Genomic DNA, 18,939 nt, shown 5'->3' on the forward strand with positions numbered 1-18,939 from the left:
TTTTTTTTTTTTTAGTTGCAAATTTAATTTCAAAATATGAAAAATATATTAATACAAAAAGACAAAGGTTTTAAATATACTCCAAAAATTGCCACCATACTAACAACTCCATGTTTATGACTTACTACTAATAAACATATCTCTAAGCAATAATGGGAACTTCCATTTCAAGAATGTTGTTGGTTCTATTCCATTAGTAATGAGTACCCATTGCATGCTATTTCTTAAGCTTGTCTGGTCTTGTCTTGTAAGTTATTATTATTCCTAAAGTATCCAATAAAAAAGTTTATTCAAAGTTTATCGGGATAATTTGTGCATTGTAGTGCCGTGTGGTTCCAGAAATCTTAGTTAGCAGTCTGATCCTGGTCTTACAGTGCTAGCTACAGTCTTTGTAAGAAGACTGATACTATACGAACTTAACAAAAAAAATTTTGTTCTACCATTTGTCAACAAAACTACAAATATAATATCAATAAAATGCCTCTTGATCTGAATGTCCCTTCAAAAACTTTGGTTATATTAAATCCATTTAATTGGAATATTTTCAATATTATTTGATCTTTGAAACTTTTCATTTTGTTTTTTTTGCACGTGCATTTTCCTGATTTGAAATTAAACTAAAACCTTAAAATCCCCAATGGTGGTGGTGGTGGAGAGTCAAGCCAAGAAATAAATATGATATGATTATAAAATTCAATCTTCTTTTGTTTATTTGTTTGTTATTGATGTGATAAGAAGTGGAGGGGCGTCGAATCAACAAAAACATTGATATAGTTTTTCAAATACTCATAATTATTCTTAATTCAATATGCCAATTCCAATAACTACTTTCATCATAACTGGAAAAGAAGAAGGGGAAGATGATGAGGAAGAAGATAATGATTCACATAATTTGGAGTTTGAAGAAAGAAGAAGACGCGCTGAATCTCAAAGAATTAGGTCTCCATTTAAGCATCCATGGTGGACTGCTTTTTCTGATTCTGGTCCTCAACCAAGATGCCTAGATGAATGGTTGACAGTTGAAATCTCTAATTCAATTAGAAAAAAACCAGATTGGAAGATTAAATACAAGAATGATGAGATTGTTGTTAAATGGAAACAGGGAATTAAACAACAATATCAAGATAAATCCAAAACCAGATATTTAGATCAAATAATTGATTATGTCTTTAAGGAATTACAATGGTATGAAGATGTGGAAAAAGATTTAAATACGTTTCAAATTGGTTGTGATTACAGAATTGTATTCTCAGATGGTGCTATCAATGAGTCATTGAAAAAGAGTTTCATCAATGGAGTTCAAAAATTAATGGAATCATTTGGGAATGATTTCGATTATTATCATCTAGGGTCCAACAATCAAGTTATTGATTTGGTTCATCCTTCTTTATACATTGTTCAATATGATAAAACTCCAGTTTTAAAAAATGGTCAATTAGAAATTATTAAATATGGAGAAGAAATCGAGTATGCAAAAGCTGGTGTTGATCCATCTGGAGTATCTAAAAAATTCCAATGGATTCCGGCTCTCATGACTAAGAATTCTAATGGGAAATTTGAATTTGGTTCTTATATCAATAATTTACATCCTATCAAATATAAAGATTTGTATGATTCAATTGGTGATATTTTCAATGCCGCTATTCCTGGTTTGAATTGTGTATTGACTCGATATGCATCACAAGAGTTTATTCGTATTCCAATTCCAGGAGGCAGTGATGCTTACACTGACGAGTATGATAAAGATCGTGAAGAATTAGATGCAGAATTGGAACGTGAAGCCGAGGAAACAGGTCATGATTATGATTGGGAAAAGATGGAGGCATTTGAAAAAGATAAACTGAAATATCTTCGTGAATTTATTCCTAAATGGGAACAAGCCCCAGTTTTTGATAAACCAATTGATCTCGCCACCATGTTTGATAATTTGAAAGTTATTGTGAAATTGGCAAATATTGAACTTACGCCAGAAAACCCTGTTTATGCTGGTGGATCATGGCATGTTGAAGGTGCGATCAATGAAGATATTGTAGCCACCGTATTGTATTATTATGATGTTGAGAATATTACTGAATCAAGACTTTCTTTTAGAACCGGATTTGATGATCCTTGTTATGAACGAGATGATAGATTTTATATAGAAACAATTTTTGGATTTCATGGAGATGATCTTATGGTTAGAGAAATTGGAGGAATTGAAGTTGAAAAAAATAGAATTATTGTGTTCCCCAATATGTTTCAACATTATGTTGATCCTTTTGAATTAAAAGATAAAACCAAGCCTGGTCATAGGAAAATCCTTTGTTTTTTCATTGTTGATCCATATAATCATAATGTCATTACTACTGATAAAGTTCCACCTCAACAAAAAGAATGGTGGGATGATTCTAGTTTAGATTATTTGTTTCCTGGAAATTTAAAACAACAAATTTTAGATTTAAAGGGAGACAACTCGTCGTCTTGGCCAATGACATTAGCACAGGCAAAGGAAGCTAGAGTTGCCTTGATGGAAGAGAGATTTGCTAGAGGTGAAGGTGATGATTTTGAAAGTGGATTTTCAAGATATTTTGCATTAAATGAAACTTAGAAAAGCTAAAGTATTTAATGTATATAGGAATTGAGTAAATCATATATTCATGTTTTGGTTTGTTTGGTATATTATCTAAATTATTCTCGGTATTTACAAATCAGTACTTGAATCATGAATCTTAAATATTTTCAATTTTCAAAACATTTTCTATGGTGAAAATTGGAGCTTTACCAGAAAGTTGTTGTAAATATTTATTTTTCCGAAGTGGATCAATTTCAATTAATTTAATTAAATAATTTTTAATTTGTTCAGTTAATATTTGATTATTTTGGTTTTGGTTTTGGTTTTGGTTTTGGTTTTGTTTTTGAATTAATGTATTAATAAAAATCATAGTTTTCAAACATCCAATATTATCTTTACCAGTATCTTCTTTTTCCATTTCATTAACTTCATTAATTAATTGTAATTGTTCATTTAAGATATTCATATAATCATTTGATGATTTAAAAGCTTTAATGAAAAGATCATCAGTTAATAACCAATATAAATATAACCAAACTGAAGTATCTTCAGGACTCATATAAATTCCAGTTTTAATCATTTCTAAATCATTATTTAATAATAATATTGGATCTTTAAATAATTCTATACTACCGGGCAAATTATCAACAATTTTTTCATTTTGATTCTGTTGTTGTTGTTGTTGTTGTTGTTGAAGTAAATTATATATTTTAGGAATTAATTTACTTCGATTATGCCATGCAGAAAAATTCAGAAAATCTTTTTCAATTTTTAAAGTTGTATAATTAAATTCATTTAAATTAATTTCCAATTTTTTAATTAAATTGTTTTCATATTGTAATTCCATATTTTCAATTATAAATCTTCGATAATGCCAACCATGAAAATTTCTTTGATCTAAATCTAATAATTTACAAATAATTGAAAATTCATAATTCCAATTAATTTTATCAAGTTTAACTAATTCAAATAATAACCAACGACGATGATTCCAAATCCAATAACATTTAGGAAATTTTTTTAATTGAATAAGAACAAAATTTAAATCTTGATTAAGAATATCTTCATAAATTTCTTTATTGTTTGAATAATTATTAATTAATATTTCTCGACGATAATTCCATATAGTATAAAATTCCGGATTTATAATTAATAATTCATTAGTTTTAATTAATGCTTTATCAGAATAATTCCCATTATTTCTTAAATTAAATATTTCATTAGTTAATTGACGATAATTTTCAATTTTAATTTGATCTTTTTGTAATTTTAATCGTTTTGCTTCTTCAGATAATTTGACTCGTTTAATCCCATGTTGCTAATAATAACAAAAACACATTCAATGTTAGTATAGTAATAAATTGTAATAAGAATTGATTAATAATATAAGCTATTACTTACCATTGTAAGTATGTTTAGATGGTGAGTTTCTATATATATATATAGATGTATTGAATAAAGAGAAAAAGGTTTAAAAAAAAGTTGATCAGGGAGAGAAAGAAAGAATCAACAATTTTTTTGTTCGTGATAAAATCAAATCAAATCTCAAGTTACAATTTGTTTTGTTTCGTAACAACAACAACAACAACAACAACAACAACTCTATTCAAATTCTTATTCATACTTAACCTACCTACCTATCATGCCATCATCATCATCATCATTACAACCATCATCTAAATTAGCTCTTAAAGGATCACTGAAAATAGTTTGTGATTATTTTGAATTTGCTTTAAATTCAATATTATATCAACGAGGTATTTATCCTCAAGAAGATTTTATAACTATAAAAAAATATGATTTACCAATGGTTATAAATGATGATTATGAAGTACAAAAATATATTAATAATATTATGAAACAAATTAAAAAATGGATTTATGGTTCAAAATTGACAAAATTTGTTGTTGTTATTATATCTAAATCAAATTTAGAAACTGTTGAACGATGGGAATTCAATATTGAAACTAAAGAACCCCCAATTGAAAATGGTGATGATGATGATGATAATAATAATAATAATAATAATAATGAAGGAAAATCTCGTCAAGAAATACAAAAAGAAATAAGAGCAATTATACGTCAAATTACTAGTCTGGTTTCATATTTACCAGTTTTAAAAGATAGTGATACTGATACTGATGGTGAAGGATATACATTTAATGTGTTAGTATATACCGATCCTAATACTTCAATTCCAATTGAATGGTGTGATACTCAAGGTGATGGGAAAATATTACATGGTAATAATATTGATAATGTTAAATTTACTTCATTTAGTACTGATATTCATCAAATAGGTACATCAGTTAGTTATAAATATGAATAATATGAATAATATGAATATCATTTTTGTAATTCTTTATTAAATCTTCTTCTTTTATTACTTAACATAAATCTAGTTGAACCTTTTGAACTAATTGTATAATCCCATTTTTTTAAATATTCATCAGTTTCATTTAATTTAGGTGTACAACTAATTTCATCCATTATTTTAACATCATTAAATTCTGATTTTAATTTCATAAATTTATAAATTTGTTCTTTATTAGATTCTGAATCAATTGATGGTAAATAAACATTTAAAATTGATATTTGATATTGATGAATATAATAATCTAAAATATAAATTATTGCTTCATTAACTAAAATTTCTGGACATTGGAAATCATCACTATCAATTGATTGTAATATTTCTTGAGCAGACAAACAATTTTCATTTGGTAGTAATGGTTCATGGTGTAAATTAATTTCTATTGGATTTAAATTCAAACTTATAATTATAATAGCCAAAGCAATACAATGAGGAGGTACAACTAAACTTAAAGGAGTAGACATTATATCAAAATTAATTAACCAAGCTAAAATTGATAATTTATAATTAACTTTCATATTTTTACAAAATTGAATTAATAAATTATCAACATTAGTTCTTATAGTAATTGGACCATTATTAAAATCAAATTTAATAATTTGTAATAATTTATATTCAATTGATAAAATATGTTTCCTTTGTTGTTCAATATATGATAAACCATTTGATTCAATAATTTTATTATTATTATTATCATCAATATCTCTTAATTTATTCCCAACAATTTGAATATCTTTTAATCGTTTAATACAATCTTCAACTTTACTTGCTAAAAATAAACAAGTCATAGATATTGTATAAGGATCATCAGAAAATTCAAAAATTCCATTATTAATTTCAAATTTATTGAATAAATAATATCGTTGATAATAATTCATTGCTGTTGCTAATACTCGTAATGGGAATTTTAATTGTTTAATAATTTGAAATAAAAATTGAAATATTTTATTCTTAATATTGGTATAATGAGGTTTAAGATTATCTGATATGGTTTGATTATGTAAATAAGAAATTTCTTTATGACTGAAAAATGGACGAGATATTTGAACTATTGATGGCATTATTGGTTTTGATGTTGATGTTGAAGTTGATGTTGGTGAGTTTGAACCATTAGTGGGAACATTAGTTCCTGTAGGTATAGGTGTTAGTTCTTTAGATGTCATAATCAATATATATATATGTGGATCTAATTAAAGAAGAAGTCTATAGTTGTTGGTTGTTGGTTAGTTGGTTTGTTGGTTGGTTGTTTTTTTTTTTTTTTTTCCCCCAACCAACCATCATCATCATCATCTGTGTATGTGTGTGCGTTAAAGAGAATTTAATTTTCCTTTCTATGGGGGAGAAAGAGAGATGATTTAGACAACAAAGTATCCTTTGCAGTGCTATGTTAAAGACAAATCCTCCTTGTTAATAAATACTATAAAATATGTATTATTTGTTTCTACTTTCAAATTATAGTAATATAATCATATACTTAAAACAAGGGGAGAGGGGGAGGGAAGGAAACAATACAATAAATACTAACAAAGAAGACAAAATAAAAATGTAGAATAATTCCTTTTGATTTTTTTATGGGGGAGGAGGATTTATTTCAATCGACTAAAACTAAAATTATTGTTTTTTTTTTTTATTTTAATTTAGGTCAAGTTATTTTAAGCAGCAAAAGATAAGGAGAATCCTAATTTATGAACTGGTTCAGCCAATTTCAAAGCATCAAAAGAAGCACCCAAACCTAATTTAACTCCTGGTCTTAATTCTTGAGTATAAGATAAAGCAGTCAAACCAGAATCAGCAATCTTGGCTTTAATGAATGAAGTATTATCTAAAGCATATTTAGTAGCAAATTCAACATTAACATTAGAAGATTTAACTGAATCCCAAGTAGCTTTAGCACCAACTTGAACTAATGGAGAAACTTTATGGAAATAAGCAGCGGAAAATACTGATAAATTAGAAGTGGCAGTAGCAGCTAAACCATAATTTAAGTTGGCATAACCAACACCAACAGAATATTTATTAACTTTAGCAGAAGAAATGTCATAACCTAATTCAGCACCAGCAGTGAATCCATCATGAGCAACAACTAAATCGGCAGTAGCAATTGGACCTTTTAATAAATCAAAGAATAATCTGGCATTAACAGCAGATTGTTGATAAAAAAAATTCAATTTAGCATTTCTAGCACCATTAGGGACAACTGAAGTATCCAATTCACCTTTTAAACCTGGAGTCAATAATTCTGATAATTCAATTTTGGTATTTAAAGCATTAGCATTGTTCCAACCTTGAGTCAAAGTTAAACCAGTAGCTTTATCTAAATATTTAGCATCAACAGAAGCACTAATGGTATCATCTTTAGTAGTTTTACCTTTAACAGTAAAAGTGACACCATTAGGAGCCACGGTTTTAACATCAACAGCAGCAGTTGATAAATGATAAAAATCTTTATTGATTAAATCGTTGGAAGCTTTAGATAAGTCAGAATAAGCAGCTGGAGCCATTGTTTAAATATTCAATTGATAAAAAGAAGAATTGAGTTTGATTCAAAAATAGAAGAAAGGAAGAAAGAAAGAAATGGAGTAAAAGTTATGGAAAGAAAAAAAAAAAAATGTGCATGACAAGTTGGTTGGTTCTCTGTCTCTCTGTCTCTCTGTCTCTCTCGTTGCCTTTATTAAGAGAATCATATAGAAAATTCTCCCTCCACCCCTTCCACTCCACCCACTGCACCCACCCAACGTTTTTCTTTTGGTTGGGTCAAAAATAATCAACAAACAAACAATTAACAACAATATTATATGCAGTCATGTCGGAGGTAACAGAGACTCTTTTACATTTCAACAAACTGTGGCCACCCCCCAATCAATACCTAACCCACTTTAACAACATTAAGTTTATATTATAGCATTGAATTGAATTGAATTGTTGATAACTATATATATATATATATATATATATATATATATTTGAAGATATGTCAAAAGAACTTGTATTGGAAACTACTTACAACCTTATACTTAGTATATTTAACTTCTATAATGAAATGAAATATTATTGGTTGATTGATTGATCAACAATTAATTATTTTTCTTTCTTCCTTTCTTTCCCATTTGAGACAATCCAAAAACAAACAAACAATCACTCAATCACTCAATCAATCAATCATACCTGTAAGTCAATAACGTGGGGGGAAGATTATATACTCCTCCCTCTTAACACTATTATATATCATTTAAATTTTCACTTTAACCTCAATCAAATCAAATCAAATGTCTCTGTCTAACATTTCTCTAATCTAATTGATACTTTTTATAACAACCTTTCTTTCTTTCAATTCTATTCTATTCTATTCAGTTGATAATCTTTATTTGTAACTATTCGAATCAGTTAAATAGATCAAAATGTAAAAGTTTTGAAACCGGGAAAAAATTATAAACAAAAGAGAGGAAGTCCACGTGTAACACCTCCCTTAATTATCCGTCTTATATTCTTATAATATGGAGTTAATTTGATAAACAAATTCCTGAATTTCCCTTGAATCAGCTTGTGATGATATATTTCTCTATAATGTGATTAATGGATTTATTTTATGATCAATTTGTAAAATTTGGAGATTCGTTTTTGGAATATTTGGTATTGACTGTATTAAATTAGACAACCAGTAGGTGGTGGTGTTGCAAAAAAAAAAAAAAAAATACCAAAATATATATATATACTGTAAAAATTGACAACTTACATACACTATAGAACATTTGATGTTGTCTAATCTTTAATCCATGATTTTCCATGATTAGAGTATTACAAACTTGTTTAAATCTATGTGTATATCCTATATATCATTCTGTTTGGCTAATTGGTCAACAATTATAGAGTTCTACAGTGAGTTGCTAAATCGGCATGGATTGTCAAATTGGCTGTTTCCAATTTAATTGTCGAAATATTTGAAGATATGTCTGTTACGGGTGTTCTACAACTGCTTTAGTTGTAAGTATATTCAAAGAACATGTACATCATATGAATGTCAAAAGTATGAGTATGATGATGATATTGTTGGATTGAGTTGGGTTGGGTTGGGAGAAAAAAAAATGGTGAAAAAAAAAAAAAAAAAAAACCGGACCTATTTGACATCAACATATTCATAATCCCCCCCCCCCCCCAATAATTACTTCCACTTCATTATCATCATTATCATTATGGAAAAGTTTTCAAGTTGGAGAGATAAAGGAACTGGTATTTCTCCATTTATGCCTCAAAAATTACCAACATTTCAAAATAATATCATTTTATCAGTAGCATCAAAATCACCAATATTTTTAATTAAATTACCATTTTTCATTATTACTTATTTGATTTATACAATTACTGGATTAAATTTTATATTAAAATTTATTTTAACAATTTTATTTGGATTTAATAGAATTGAATTTACTGTTGATGGTATTAAAAAATCACAAATTGATAAATTAATTAAATATAAACCTCAAAAAGGTGATTTAATCATTACAAATTATATTACTCCATTAGATGGTTATTTTCTTTCTTTATTAAGTGGTAATAATTCTAAAATTGTTCTTTTAATTCCTAATAAATCAGGTGATTTATATCAATATTCACCATTAGGATTATTTAATTATACTTTTAATTATAATGATGGTGGGAAATTAATCCAAGATTTATCAAAATTACAAAACAAAATTGTGTTTTTATTTTTAGAAGGAACTCCATCAAATAATAAATCAATTTTACCATTTATTAAATTAAATTCTAAATATTCATTTAATGATAATTTTATTATTAAATCATTGATTGTGAAATTAAAACCAAATTATTTCACTTTACCAATACCTCATATTACTACTAAATTACAATATTTTTTCGAACTATTAACAAATTTATCTCCTAAAATTATACATTATAAAATTTATAAATTTGATAATGAATTTAATATTTCTAAAATTAGAAATTCTTTTGAATTGAATTCTTTAACTTCAATAAGTCAAGATTTAAATATTGATTCAAAAAATAAATTTATAGATTATTATTTTGATCATAGTATTAAAAAGAATTAAATATATGTTGTATATATTGAACAATTCTTCCTTATTTTATCTTGTAGGACTTTTTTTCACGATCTTTTGATTTGTATTGATGATGATGAGATGATCTATGTCTATGAGATGATCGACCAGAAGATCGATGAGATGATTTATGTTTATGATTTTTTGCCTTTTTATCTTTGATAAATTGTTCCATAGGATCTTTAAAATCATCATCTACTTTTTCTTCTTCTTCTTCTTTCGCTTCTTTCTTTGTTAAAAATTGAGCCATTGGATCTTTAAATTCATCCTTCTCTTCATCCTTCTCTTGTTTATCTTCCCCTTTCCCTTTAATTAATTTAATTTCTTTATTATTTTCAATCAATTCTTCTTCTTCTTCATTAACTTTCATCATAATCTCATTATTATAATCAATCAAATAATCATCTTCATTTTCATCATTACGTAATTTATAATAATTATGATCAACTTTTAAATATCGATCACCTAATTTTATTCCATTAAAATTATCAATAGCTAATATACAACTTTTAAAATTAGAATATTTTAAAAATCCAAATCCTCTATGATATTTCTTCTCAGTTTCTTGTTTATCTTTATCTTTATCTTTATCTTTATCTTTAATTAAATTAATATGAGTTGGAATTCCATATTGACTAAATATTTTAATTATATCTTTTTCAGTTAAATTAAATGGAATATTACCAATATATAAATAATTTGTATCACGATAATCATAATGCCATGATGATTTATATGATGTATTTGAAATTAATTCTTTTTGATTTATTTGATTTATTTGTTTAATTGTATTCATATGATTGAAAGAAGTGATTAGTTAATAATTATTTTTAAGTTACAATTTTATTCTTCTTGATGCGAAATAATGAAATAATTTAATCAAAAAGAGAAGCGATGAGATTGTTCAAACAAAAAAAAAAACAAAAAAAAATTTCTTTACTTTACTTTACTTTACTTATAACCCTATTCTCAATCTCATTTCATTCAATATAATATAATATTTAACAAATTAATCATCAATCATGGCTAAGAGTGGTATTAAGAAAGATACTGTAGTGGTGGTGGAGAAAAAAAACCAAGCCCCAATACTGAGAAAAAGAAAACCAGTTCAACAAGAAGAGGAAGAGGCTCACTCCAATGATGAATCTTCAGAAGATGAGTTAAATGTTGAAGGATTGATTGATGCAAGTGAAGACGATGAAGATGAAGAAGATGAACAACAATCCCAAGAAAACAATAGTGATGGTGATGATGATTCTGCAGGAGAAAACCCTATCGATTCTGAAGAAGAACTTAATCAATTATTAGGTGAAGAAGAAGATCCAAGTGATTATGATTCGGAAGATTTTTCTGATGAACCAAAAGAAGATGAATTATCAGGAATTAATATTAAATCATTATCAGTTTCTGATCCTAAAACCATTAACTCAATTTCAAAATTTTCTGATGGATCAATAAGAATTTTAAAACCAGAAATTGAACCTAAATATGATAGTGATGATAGTGATGTTGAAAATTTTAATACTATTGGTAATATTCCAATTTCTGCTTATGATGAAATGCCTCATATTGGTTATGATATTAATGGTAAAAGAATTATGAGACCAGCAAAAGGATCAGCATTAGATCAATTATTAGAATCAATTGATTTACCTGAAGGTTGGACAGGATTATTAGATCAGAATACTGGTAATTCATTAAAATTAACTGATGAAGAATTAGAATTAATTAGAAAAATTCAACAACAAGAAAATACTGATGAAAATATTAATCCATATGAACCTTTAATTGATTGGTTTACTAAAGATGAAGAAATTATGCCATTAACTGCAATTCCTGAACCGAAAAGAAGATTTATTCCTTCAAAACATGAAGCTAAAAGAATTATGAAAATAGTTAGAGCCATTAGAGAAGGTAGAATTATTCCTCCAAATAAAGTTCAACAACAAGCAAAAGAAGATGATCAATTTAATTTTGATCTTTGGCAAGATGAAATTGAAATACCTGATCATATTATGAATTTAAGAGCCCCCAAATTACCACCACCAACTAATGAAGAAAGTTATAATCCTCCAGAAGAATATCTTTTAACTGAAGAAGAAAAATCTAATTGGTTAAAACAATCTCCTATTGATAGAGAAAGAAATTTTTTACCTCAAAAATATAATTCATTAAGACAAGTACCTGGTTATAAAGAATCAATTAGAGAAAGATTTGAAAGATCTTTAGATTTATATTTAGCTCCTAGAATTCGTCATAATAAATTAAATATTGATCCTGATAGTTTGATTCCAGATTTACCTTCACCAAAAGATTTACGACCATTTCCAATTCGTTGTTCTACTATTTATCAAGGTCATACTAATAAAATTAGAACTATATCAATTGATCCTCAAGGTATTTGGTTAGCTACTGGATCAGATGATGGTAGTGTTAGAATATGGGAAGTTTTAACTGGTAGACAAGTTTTCAAAATAATATTAATTAATAAAGAAATTAATCATGAAGATCATATTGAAAGTTTAGAATGGAATCCTGATTCTAATAGTGGGATTTTATCAGTTTGTGTTGGAGAAAATATTTATTTAATTGTCCCACCAATTTTTGGTTTTGATATTGAAAATACTGGTAAATTAAGAATTGAAAGTGGTTGGGGTTATGATACATTTGGTAATAAAAAGAAAGATCTCAAAATTTCAACCCAAGATGATGAAGATGCAGAAGATGCAGAAGATGCAGAACTGGAAGAAGAAAATGCAACATCTGTTGAATCAAAGAAAGAAGTTGCTAAATGGTATCCACCAAATTCTGAACAAGCAGCTATGGGTATTTCAGCAATTATTCAATGTCGTAAAACAATTAAAAAAATTTCATGGCATAGAAAAGGTGATTATTTTGTTACAGTTTCTCCCGATAGTAAAAATACTGCCGTTTTAATTCATCAAGTTTCTAAACATTTATCTCAATCACCATTTAAAAAATCAAAAGGAATTATAATGGATGTTAAATTTCATCCATTTAAACCTCAATTATTTGTTGCTTCACAACGTCAAATTAAAATTTATGATTTATCTCAACAAATATTATTGAAAAAATTAATGCCAGGAGTAAGATTATTATCATCAATTGATATTCATCCTCGTGGTGATAATTTATTAGCTTGTTCTTATGATAAAAGAGTTTTATGGCATGATTTAGATTTAAGTTCAACTCCTTACAAGACTTTAAGATATCATGAAAAAGCCGTTAGATCAATAAAATTTCATAAAGGTAATTTACCATTATTTGCTAGTGCTTCTGATGATGGTAATATTCATATTTTCCATGGTACAGTATATGATGATTTAATGACAAATCCTTTATTAGTACCTTTGAAAAAATTAACTGGTCATAAAATTATTAATCAAATTGGAATATTGGATTTAATTTGGCATCCAAAACAACCTTGGTTATTTAGTGCTGGTGCTGATGGAACTGCTCGTCTTTGGACTACATAGAGAAATAACCCAAATCAATGTTTTGACCAATATATAATTTTAAATCATTTCCAAAATGGGGGTTGTTTTTTTTTTTTTCAAATGTTTAGATTTTTGTAAAAGAAGTTACTTCGGACTTTTTGTCTGATGTTTTTAGTTGGAAAGTTTTCGGTTAAAGTTATTAAATGTTCCTAAAATTGAGCCTACCATTATGTGTGTGTTAATTCACTTTTATAGTTGCTATCAAAAATCATACGTTTTATTATTATTATTATTTTGTTATTCCTGTAGAATTTATTAAATGAGGCAAGGGTTTTTCCAGGAAAAATTTTAATATAATAATCCCGAGAAAATAGTTCTCGGCATTCAGAAAAAATATACCCATTAGGAAATCACCGAGATTACCATCAAAAAGTTCGGCCCAAAAAATCACCCATCACCCATCGCCCATCACCCTTCATCCTCCTATCCTTTCAACAGAAATATATATAAAGTTATACAATTCTTTAATAATGATATTCTCCACTTCTTAATTCATTAACAATTTACAAAAAGCAAAAACAAAAGCAAAAGCAAAAGCAAAAAACCCAACTAAAAATGTCTATTGATAAATCAAAAATGGTCACCAGATTAGGTAAATCTGGTTTAAAAGTCAATACCGTTGCTGTCGGAGTCATGAGATTAGGTTCCAATTGGATGGGTTCAAATGGTGACATCGATGAATGCTTAAGGATTTTGAAATTTTGTTATGATAATGGATTTCGTACTTTTGATACCGCTGATGCTTACTCGAATGGGAAATCTGAAGAATTATTAGGTTTATTTATTAAGAAATATAATATCCCACGTGAAAAAATTGTTATTTTAACTAAATGTTATTTCCCAGTCAAAGATTCTACTGAAGAAGGTTGGGGTGAAGTTGATCCAATTGATTTTATGAATGGTAAAGGGTTAAGTAGAAAACATATTTTGGCTGCAGCTGAAGCATCTGTCAAACGTTTGGGTACTTATATTGATGTTTTACAAATTCATCGTTTGGACCATGAAGTCACCTATGAAGAGATTATGCGTTCATTGAATGATGTTGTTGAAAAAGGGTTGACGAGATACATTGGTGCTTCATCAATGAAAACTTGGGAGTTTATTGAGTTGCAAAATGTAGCTAAAGCCAATGGTTGGCATCAATTTATTTCTATGCAGAGCCATTACTCCTTATTGTACCGTGAAGACGACAGAGAATTAAATGATTATTGTAAAAAACATGGTATTGGATTAATTCCATGGTCTCCAAATTCTAGTGGTGTATTATGTCGTCCTTACAATTCGGAAAAGACTCAAAAATTCTTAGAGAATAAACAATGGGCTAGTGTTTTTGGATTGGATAATGTTAGAGAAGCAGATAAGATTATTGTTGATAGAGTTGAAGAATTAAGTGTCAAATATAATGCTTCAATGATGCAAATCTCTTTAGCTTGGTGTATGGCCAAAGGTGTGATTCCAATTGCTGGAGTTTCTAAATTTGTTCAAGCTGAAGAATTAGTTGGTATCTACAATGTTGATTTGACTGAAGAGGATATTAAATATCTCGATGAACCATATCACGCCAAAAATGTAGCACCAAATATTGTCTAAAAGATATTTTATAGTCTCTATTGATTACATATATATTAAAACAAAAATTTATACAAAACACTCACAAATAAAAGGATTTTACCCCAAAAATCTATACTTGTTCTTTGTATAGGGGATTTTCATTGGGAAGATAAACACAACTAATTAAATGATGATCATTATATTTCACAATAAATAAATCTTGTTCTTTACTATCGAAAAGATATTGTAATATTATTTTAATATTATCTACAATTCCAAAATTATTTTGATGTAATATCCATTCCATATTTTTCCAATCTAATATTCCTTCATCATTATAAATCAAAGGAGTTCGATATTGTTCATATTGTTCAATTGATATATCAGCAGTAAATAAATATAATCCTCCAATACTTGGTTGTTGATGTGATGTAACTTTATCACTATAATTTATATTCCAAGTCATAATACCTCTATTTATGAAATTAGTTAAATGTAATCCAGTTTCTTCATTAGCTTCACGGATCATACAATCTAAAGCAGATTCACCTGATTGTAATTTACCACCTACTCCATTATATAATCCCATCCAAGGTGATTTGTTTCTATTCAATAATAAAATTTTGTTATTGTCTTTACAACGAATAAATCCAAGAGTATATGATAATGGAACTTCAGTAGCAGTAGTAGTAGTAGTAGTCATGGTTGTTATCTATTTGGTTGTAAAAAAGAATATGTACAAAGTTTGTTTTTGTTTTTTTTGTTTGTGTTGGTCGCCCTTTTTCTTTCTTTTTTTTTTTTTTTTTTTCTTGTCTCTATCATGGTAGCTAGCTAGTGGTGCCTGAAATACTGCTTCATTAAAACGACTCGGATACCCGGAAGTTCTTTATCATGTATGGATGTATATCATTGGCAATACTATATTATCACAACAAAAATCTATTATATATGACTATCTAAATCCCAGAATAAACAAGGTTAAAAAAAAAAATTTCTATTCACCACCTAATACATTTGAACACTTGTTCCAATTCCATAACAGTTCCATTAACAAGATTTAAATTTTGTCCATAATCACTAATGACATAAGTTTCTAATTCTTCTATATCATTATGATTTTCAAGTTTCCGATAATCTTTATTAAAGAAAAATAAAATCAATAAAGATTTTTTTAATTGATCTAATCTTGATGGTTTTTCTTCTATTGTAAATGATAAATTATATAAAAATATGGCAAATAACATTATTTTAGTAGATTCATATTCATTCAAATTACCATATCCTGTGCCAATACCTGGTAATACCAATATGTTTCCCTTTTCAAAATTAATATTACTCATTAAATTCCATATAGAATCAAATAAATGAGATATTGAATGGATTTTCTCCGGTACAACCATAGTTGGGATTTCTATTATTTCAGTTAAATTCCAATTTTTATAAACTATAGAAGAAGTATAATCAAATTCAGATAAATCAGTTAAATTGATTTTATATATTTGATTGGGAACTAAATATCCTTGAAATCTTTGTAATTGATAATTTTGAATTATATTTTCAAGATGTTTAAATGTTTGATTAGTTCCAAGTAATATAGCATTTAAAAGATGTAAATCAAATCCACCACCCATATAATTTAAAGAGTTTGCTGGTGTCACTATAGAGGTTTTACCAGTATTAAACTTGTAGGTTTGTACCATATGTTCAATGGTATGATTATAAAAACTGAATTTGATATTATGGTGACATTGAAAATTGTATTCTTTATAGATGTTTGATAATACTTGATAATGATGTTTCCAACATTTGACAATCAATGGATTATTGTCTATAAATATAAGCTTCATGAGTAAAAGTATATATCTAGTAATAATGTGAATGATATAAGTGAAATTTGAATTGGTGTTGTGTTGTGTTGTGTTGTGTTGTGTTTGTTGTTGTTCCACTTTTTCCAATAGTACGAGAAACCGGAAAACAAAATGAGTAGGGGGGGCGGGGGGAAGGAGGAAGAGCATTACAACAATAACAACACAACTACCAATATTAATTCCAATTTACTTTTCTAATAACAAATATTATCCAAAATACTATAATAAAATCATTTAATAATATACACTAAGTTTACATATATACCTGCAAACATTAAACTAAGAAATAAACAAAAAAAAACATAAAGTTAGCTAAAAATACAAAATACAATTGAAGTATAATTATCCCTCCCCTTGTTTACAATTCTTGAGAAGCAGCACCTGCTTTAGCTTTCTTAGCTGGTAATAATGATTGATGAATGTTTGGTAAGACACCACCTTGAGCAATAGTGACATCACCCAACAATTTGTTCAATTCTTCATCATTTCTGATGGCCAATTGTAAATGTCTTGGGATAATTCTAGATTTCTTGTTATCTCTAGCAGCATTACCGGCCAATTCTAAAATTTCAGCAGCCAAATATTCCAAAACTGAAGTCAAATACACTGGAGCACCAGAACCAATTCTTTGAGCATAGTTACCTTTTCTTAATAATCTGTGAACTCTACCGACTGGGAAAGTCAAACCAGCTTTAGCTGATCTAGAAGTTGAAGCTTTTTCTGAAGAACCGGCTTTACCTTTACCACCTGACATTGTTATAGTTAATGATATATATTTAATTTGATTTGATATTAAAAATGAAATCTTAAGAAAAAGAAGAAAAAAAGATTAAAATAAAAGAAAGAAAAATAGAGGAAATGATGATCTATTTAAAACCACTTTATTTTTTGGCTTGTGGTTTCCCAAATGTTAAGGAAATTTTTGTATTTAGACCCACTACCCACACTAACGCACGCTACCCACTCTACCATTTATCATTTTGATTGTTAGTGGCATATTCTTGCGTGCTCAAATTTGCTATGAGGAGAAAAAAAAAAAAAAGAGAGAGAAAACTCGCGTGCACATTTTTCACTTTCTCCTTCTCGTGCCTGTTCTGCTTCTCGTTCTCTCCTTCTCTCTCGTTCTCTCTTTCAGGGCGCGCCCACCACTAACACGAGAAAAAAAAAAAAAATAAGTGGTACAAGAAGAGAGAAAGAGAGAGAGAGAGAAAACAACAACAACAACAACAACAGGAGAAGAGAGAAGAACAAGAACAAGAAGAAGAGAGAGAACATAACATCAGATACACGTGACAAGAACACAAAATACAATAACATCAAAAATCAAAAATCAAAACAAATTCAAACAAACAAACAGATTAACTAAGCTAAAAAAAAAAAGCACTTAAATAGATTAGGAATTCCTTCCACTTTCAAAAAAAAAAACTTTTAAAAGATTAATATATTCTTCTTTCTTTCTTTCTTTCTTTTTTATTTTATTTATTTACTTATCATTACTTTATTTTATTAATCAATCCATATTATAATCCAAAAATGGCTCCAAAAGCAGAAAAGAAACCAGCTTCTAAAGCTCCAGCTGAAAAGAAACCAGCTGCTAAAAAAACCGCTTCAACTGATGGTGCTAAAAAGAGAACTAAAACTAGAAAAGAAACTTATTCTTCATATATTTATAAAGTCTTAAAACAAACTCATCCAGATACTGGTATTTCTCAAAAAGCTATGTCTATTATGAATTCATTTGTTAATGATATTTTTGAAAGAATTGCTTCTGAAGCTTCTAAATTGGCTGCTTATAATAAAAAATCTACCATTTCTGCTAGAGAAATTCAAACTGCTGTTAGATTGATCTTACCAGGTGAATTGGCTAAACATGCTGTTTCTGAAGGTACTAGAGCTGTTACTAAATACTCTTCTGCTTCTAATTAGAGAGATGTTTTGTCATGAAAAGAAAAGAAAAGAATGGTTTATTTCTCCAAATATTGTGTTTTATTTTGTATATTAA

General features: G+C 27.7%; 13 protein-coding genes across 13 annotated transcripts; 6 read left to right on the forward strand and 7 right to left on the reverse strand. All coding sequences in view use genetic code 12, as the record gives it.

Annotated features, from left to right (window-relative positions):
- Nucleotides 1–808: 808 nt before the first annotated feature.
- On the forward strand, nt 809–2,587 carry CD36_03820 (conserved hypothetical protein; the record flags this gene model as incomplete). The annotated part of the gene is made up of 1 exon (XM_002417007.1): nt 809–2,587. One exon carries the CDS (start codon nt 809–811, stop codon nt 2,585–2,587), a length of 1,779 nt encoding a protein of 592 aa, XP_002417052.1.
- A 121-nt stretch (nt 2,588–2,708) lies between these two features.
- CD36_03830 (geranylgeranyl transferase type II alpha subunit, putative) lies at nt 2,709–3,955 on the reverse strand (the record flags this gene model as incomplete). The annotated part of the gene is made up of 2 exons (XM_002417008.1): nt 2,709–3,869; nt 3,953–3,955. 2 exons carry the CDS (start codon nt 3,953–3,955, stop codon nt 2,709–2,711), a joined length of 1,164 nt encoding a protein of 387 aa, XP_002417053.1.
- Nucleotides 3,956–4,193: 238 nt separating this feature from the next.
- On the forward strand, nt 4,194–4,880 carry CD36_03840 (mitotic spindle checkpoint component (MAD2), putative; the record flags this gene model as incomplete). Its single annotated transcript, XM_002417009.1, has 1 exon — nt 4,194–4,880. The coding sequence occupies one exon, from the start codon at nt 4,194–4,196 to the stop codon at nt 4,878–4,880; it is 687 nt and encodes a 228-aa protein (XP_002417054.1).
- Nucleotides 4,881–4,897: 17 nt separating this feature from the next.
- On the reverse strand, nt 4,898–5,986 carry CD36_03850 (cyclin-like, CTD kinase 38-kDa-subunit homolohue, putative; the record flags this gene model as incomplete). The annotated part of the gene is made up of 1 exon (XM_002417010.1): nt 4,898–5,986. The coding sequence occupies one exon, from the start codon at nt 5,984–5,986 to the stop codon at nt 4,898–4,900; it is 1,089 nt and encodes a 362-aa protein (XP_002417055.1).
- A 591-nt stretch (nt 5,987–6,577) lies between these two features.
- Nucleotides 6,578–7,426, reverse strand: CD36_03860 (outer mitochondrial membrane protein porin, putative; the record flags this gene model as incomplete). Its single annotated transcript, XM_002417011.1, has 1 exon — nt 6,578–7,426. The coding sequence occupies one exon, from the start codon at nt 7,424–7,426 to the stop codon at nt 6,578–6,580; it is 849 nt and encodes a 282-aa protein (XP_002417056.1).
- Nucleotides 7,427–9,115: 1,689 nt separating this feature from the next.
- Nucleotides 9,116–9,991, forward strand: CD36_03870 (vacuolar sorting protein, putative; the record flags this gene model as incomplete). The annotated part of the gene is made up of 1 exon (XM_002417012.1): nt 9,116–9,991. The coding sequence occupies one exon, from the start codon at nt 9,116–9,118 to the stop codon at nt 9,989–9,991; it is 876 nt and encodes a 291-aa protein (XP_002417057.1).
- Nucleotides 9,992–10,022: 31 nt separating this feature from the next.
- Nucleotides 10,023–10,796, reverse strand: CD36_03880 (conserved hypothetical protein; the record flags this gene model as incomplete). The annotated part of the gene is made up of 1 exon (XM_002417013.1): nt 10,023–10,796. One exon carries the CDS (start codon nt 10,794–10,796, stop codon nt 10,023–10,025), a length of 774 nt encoding a protein of 257 aa, XP_002417058.1.
- A 226-nt stretch (nt 10,797–11,022) lies between these two features.
- CD36_03890 (eukaryotic-ribosome-biogenesis-protein-1-homolo gue, putative) lies at nt 11,023–13,497 on the forward strand (the record flags this gene model as incomplete). Its single annotated transcript, XM_002417014.1, has 1 exon — nt 11,023–13,497. The coding sequence occupies one exon, from the start codon at nt 11,023–11,025 to the stop codon at nt 13,495–13,497; it is 2,475 nt and encodes an 824-aa protein (XP_002417059.1).
- A 576-nt stretch (nt 13,498–14,073) lies between these two features.
- On the forward strand, nt 14,074–15,108 carry CD36_03900 (aldo-keto reductase, putative; the record flags this gene model as incomplete). Its single annotated transcript, XM_002417015.1, has 1 exon — nt 14,074–15,108. One exon carries the CDS (start codon nt 14,074–14,076, stop codon nt 15,106–15,108), a length of 1,035 nt encoding a protein of 344 aa, XP_002417060.1.
- A 91-nt stretch (nt 15,109–15,199) lies between these two features.
- CD36_03910 (conserved hypothetical protein) lies at nt 15,200–15,772 on the reverse strand (the record flags this gene model as incomplete). The annotated part of the gene is made up of 1 exon (XM_002417016.1): nt 15,200–15,772. One exon carries the CDS (start codon nt 15,770–15,772, stop codon nt 15,200–15,202), a length of 573 nt encoding a protein of 190 aa, XP_002417061.1.
- A 295-nt stretch (nt 15,773–16,067) lies between these two features.
- CD36_03920 (conserved hypothetical protein) lies at nt 16,068–16,916 on the reverse strand (the record flags this gene model as incomplete). Its single annotated transcript, XM_002417017.1, has 1 exon — nt 16,068–16,916. The coding sequence occupies one exon, from the start codon at nt 16,914–16,916 to the stop codon at nt 16,068–16,070; it is 849 nt and encodes a 282-aa protein (XP_002417062.1).
- Nucleotides 16,917–17,295: 379 nt separating this feature from the next.
- CD36_03930 (histone H2A, putative) lies at nt 17,296–17,691 on the reverse strand (the record flags this gene model as incomplete). Its single annotated transcript, XM_002417018.1, has 1 exon — nt 17,296–17,691. One exon carries the CDS (start codon nt 17,689–17,691, stop codon nt 17,296–17,298), a length of 396 nt encoding a protein of 131 aa, XP_002417063.1.
- A 779-nt stretch (nt 17,692–18,470) lies between these two features.
- Nucleotides 18,471–18,863, forward strand: CD36_03940 (histone H2B, putative; the record flags this gene model as incomplete). Its single annotated transcript, XM_002417019.1, has 1 exon — nt 18,471–18,863. The coding sequence occupies one exon, from the start codon at nt 18,471–18,473 to the stop codon at nt 18,861–18,863; it is 393 nt and encodes a 130-aa protein (XP_002417064.1).
- Between the last annotated feature and the right edge of the window lie 76 nt (nt 18,864–18,939).

The sequence above is a fragment of the Candida dubliniensis genome, chromosome 1 (genome assembly GCF_000026945.1).
Source record: "Candida dubliniensis CD36 chromosome 1, complete sequence".
Classification (NCBI taxonomy): Eukaryota; Fungi; Ascomycota; class Pichiomycetes; order Serinales; family Debaryomycetaceae; genus Candida; species Candida dubliniensis.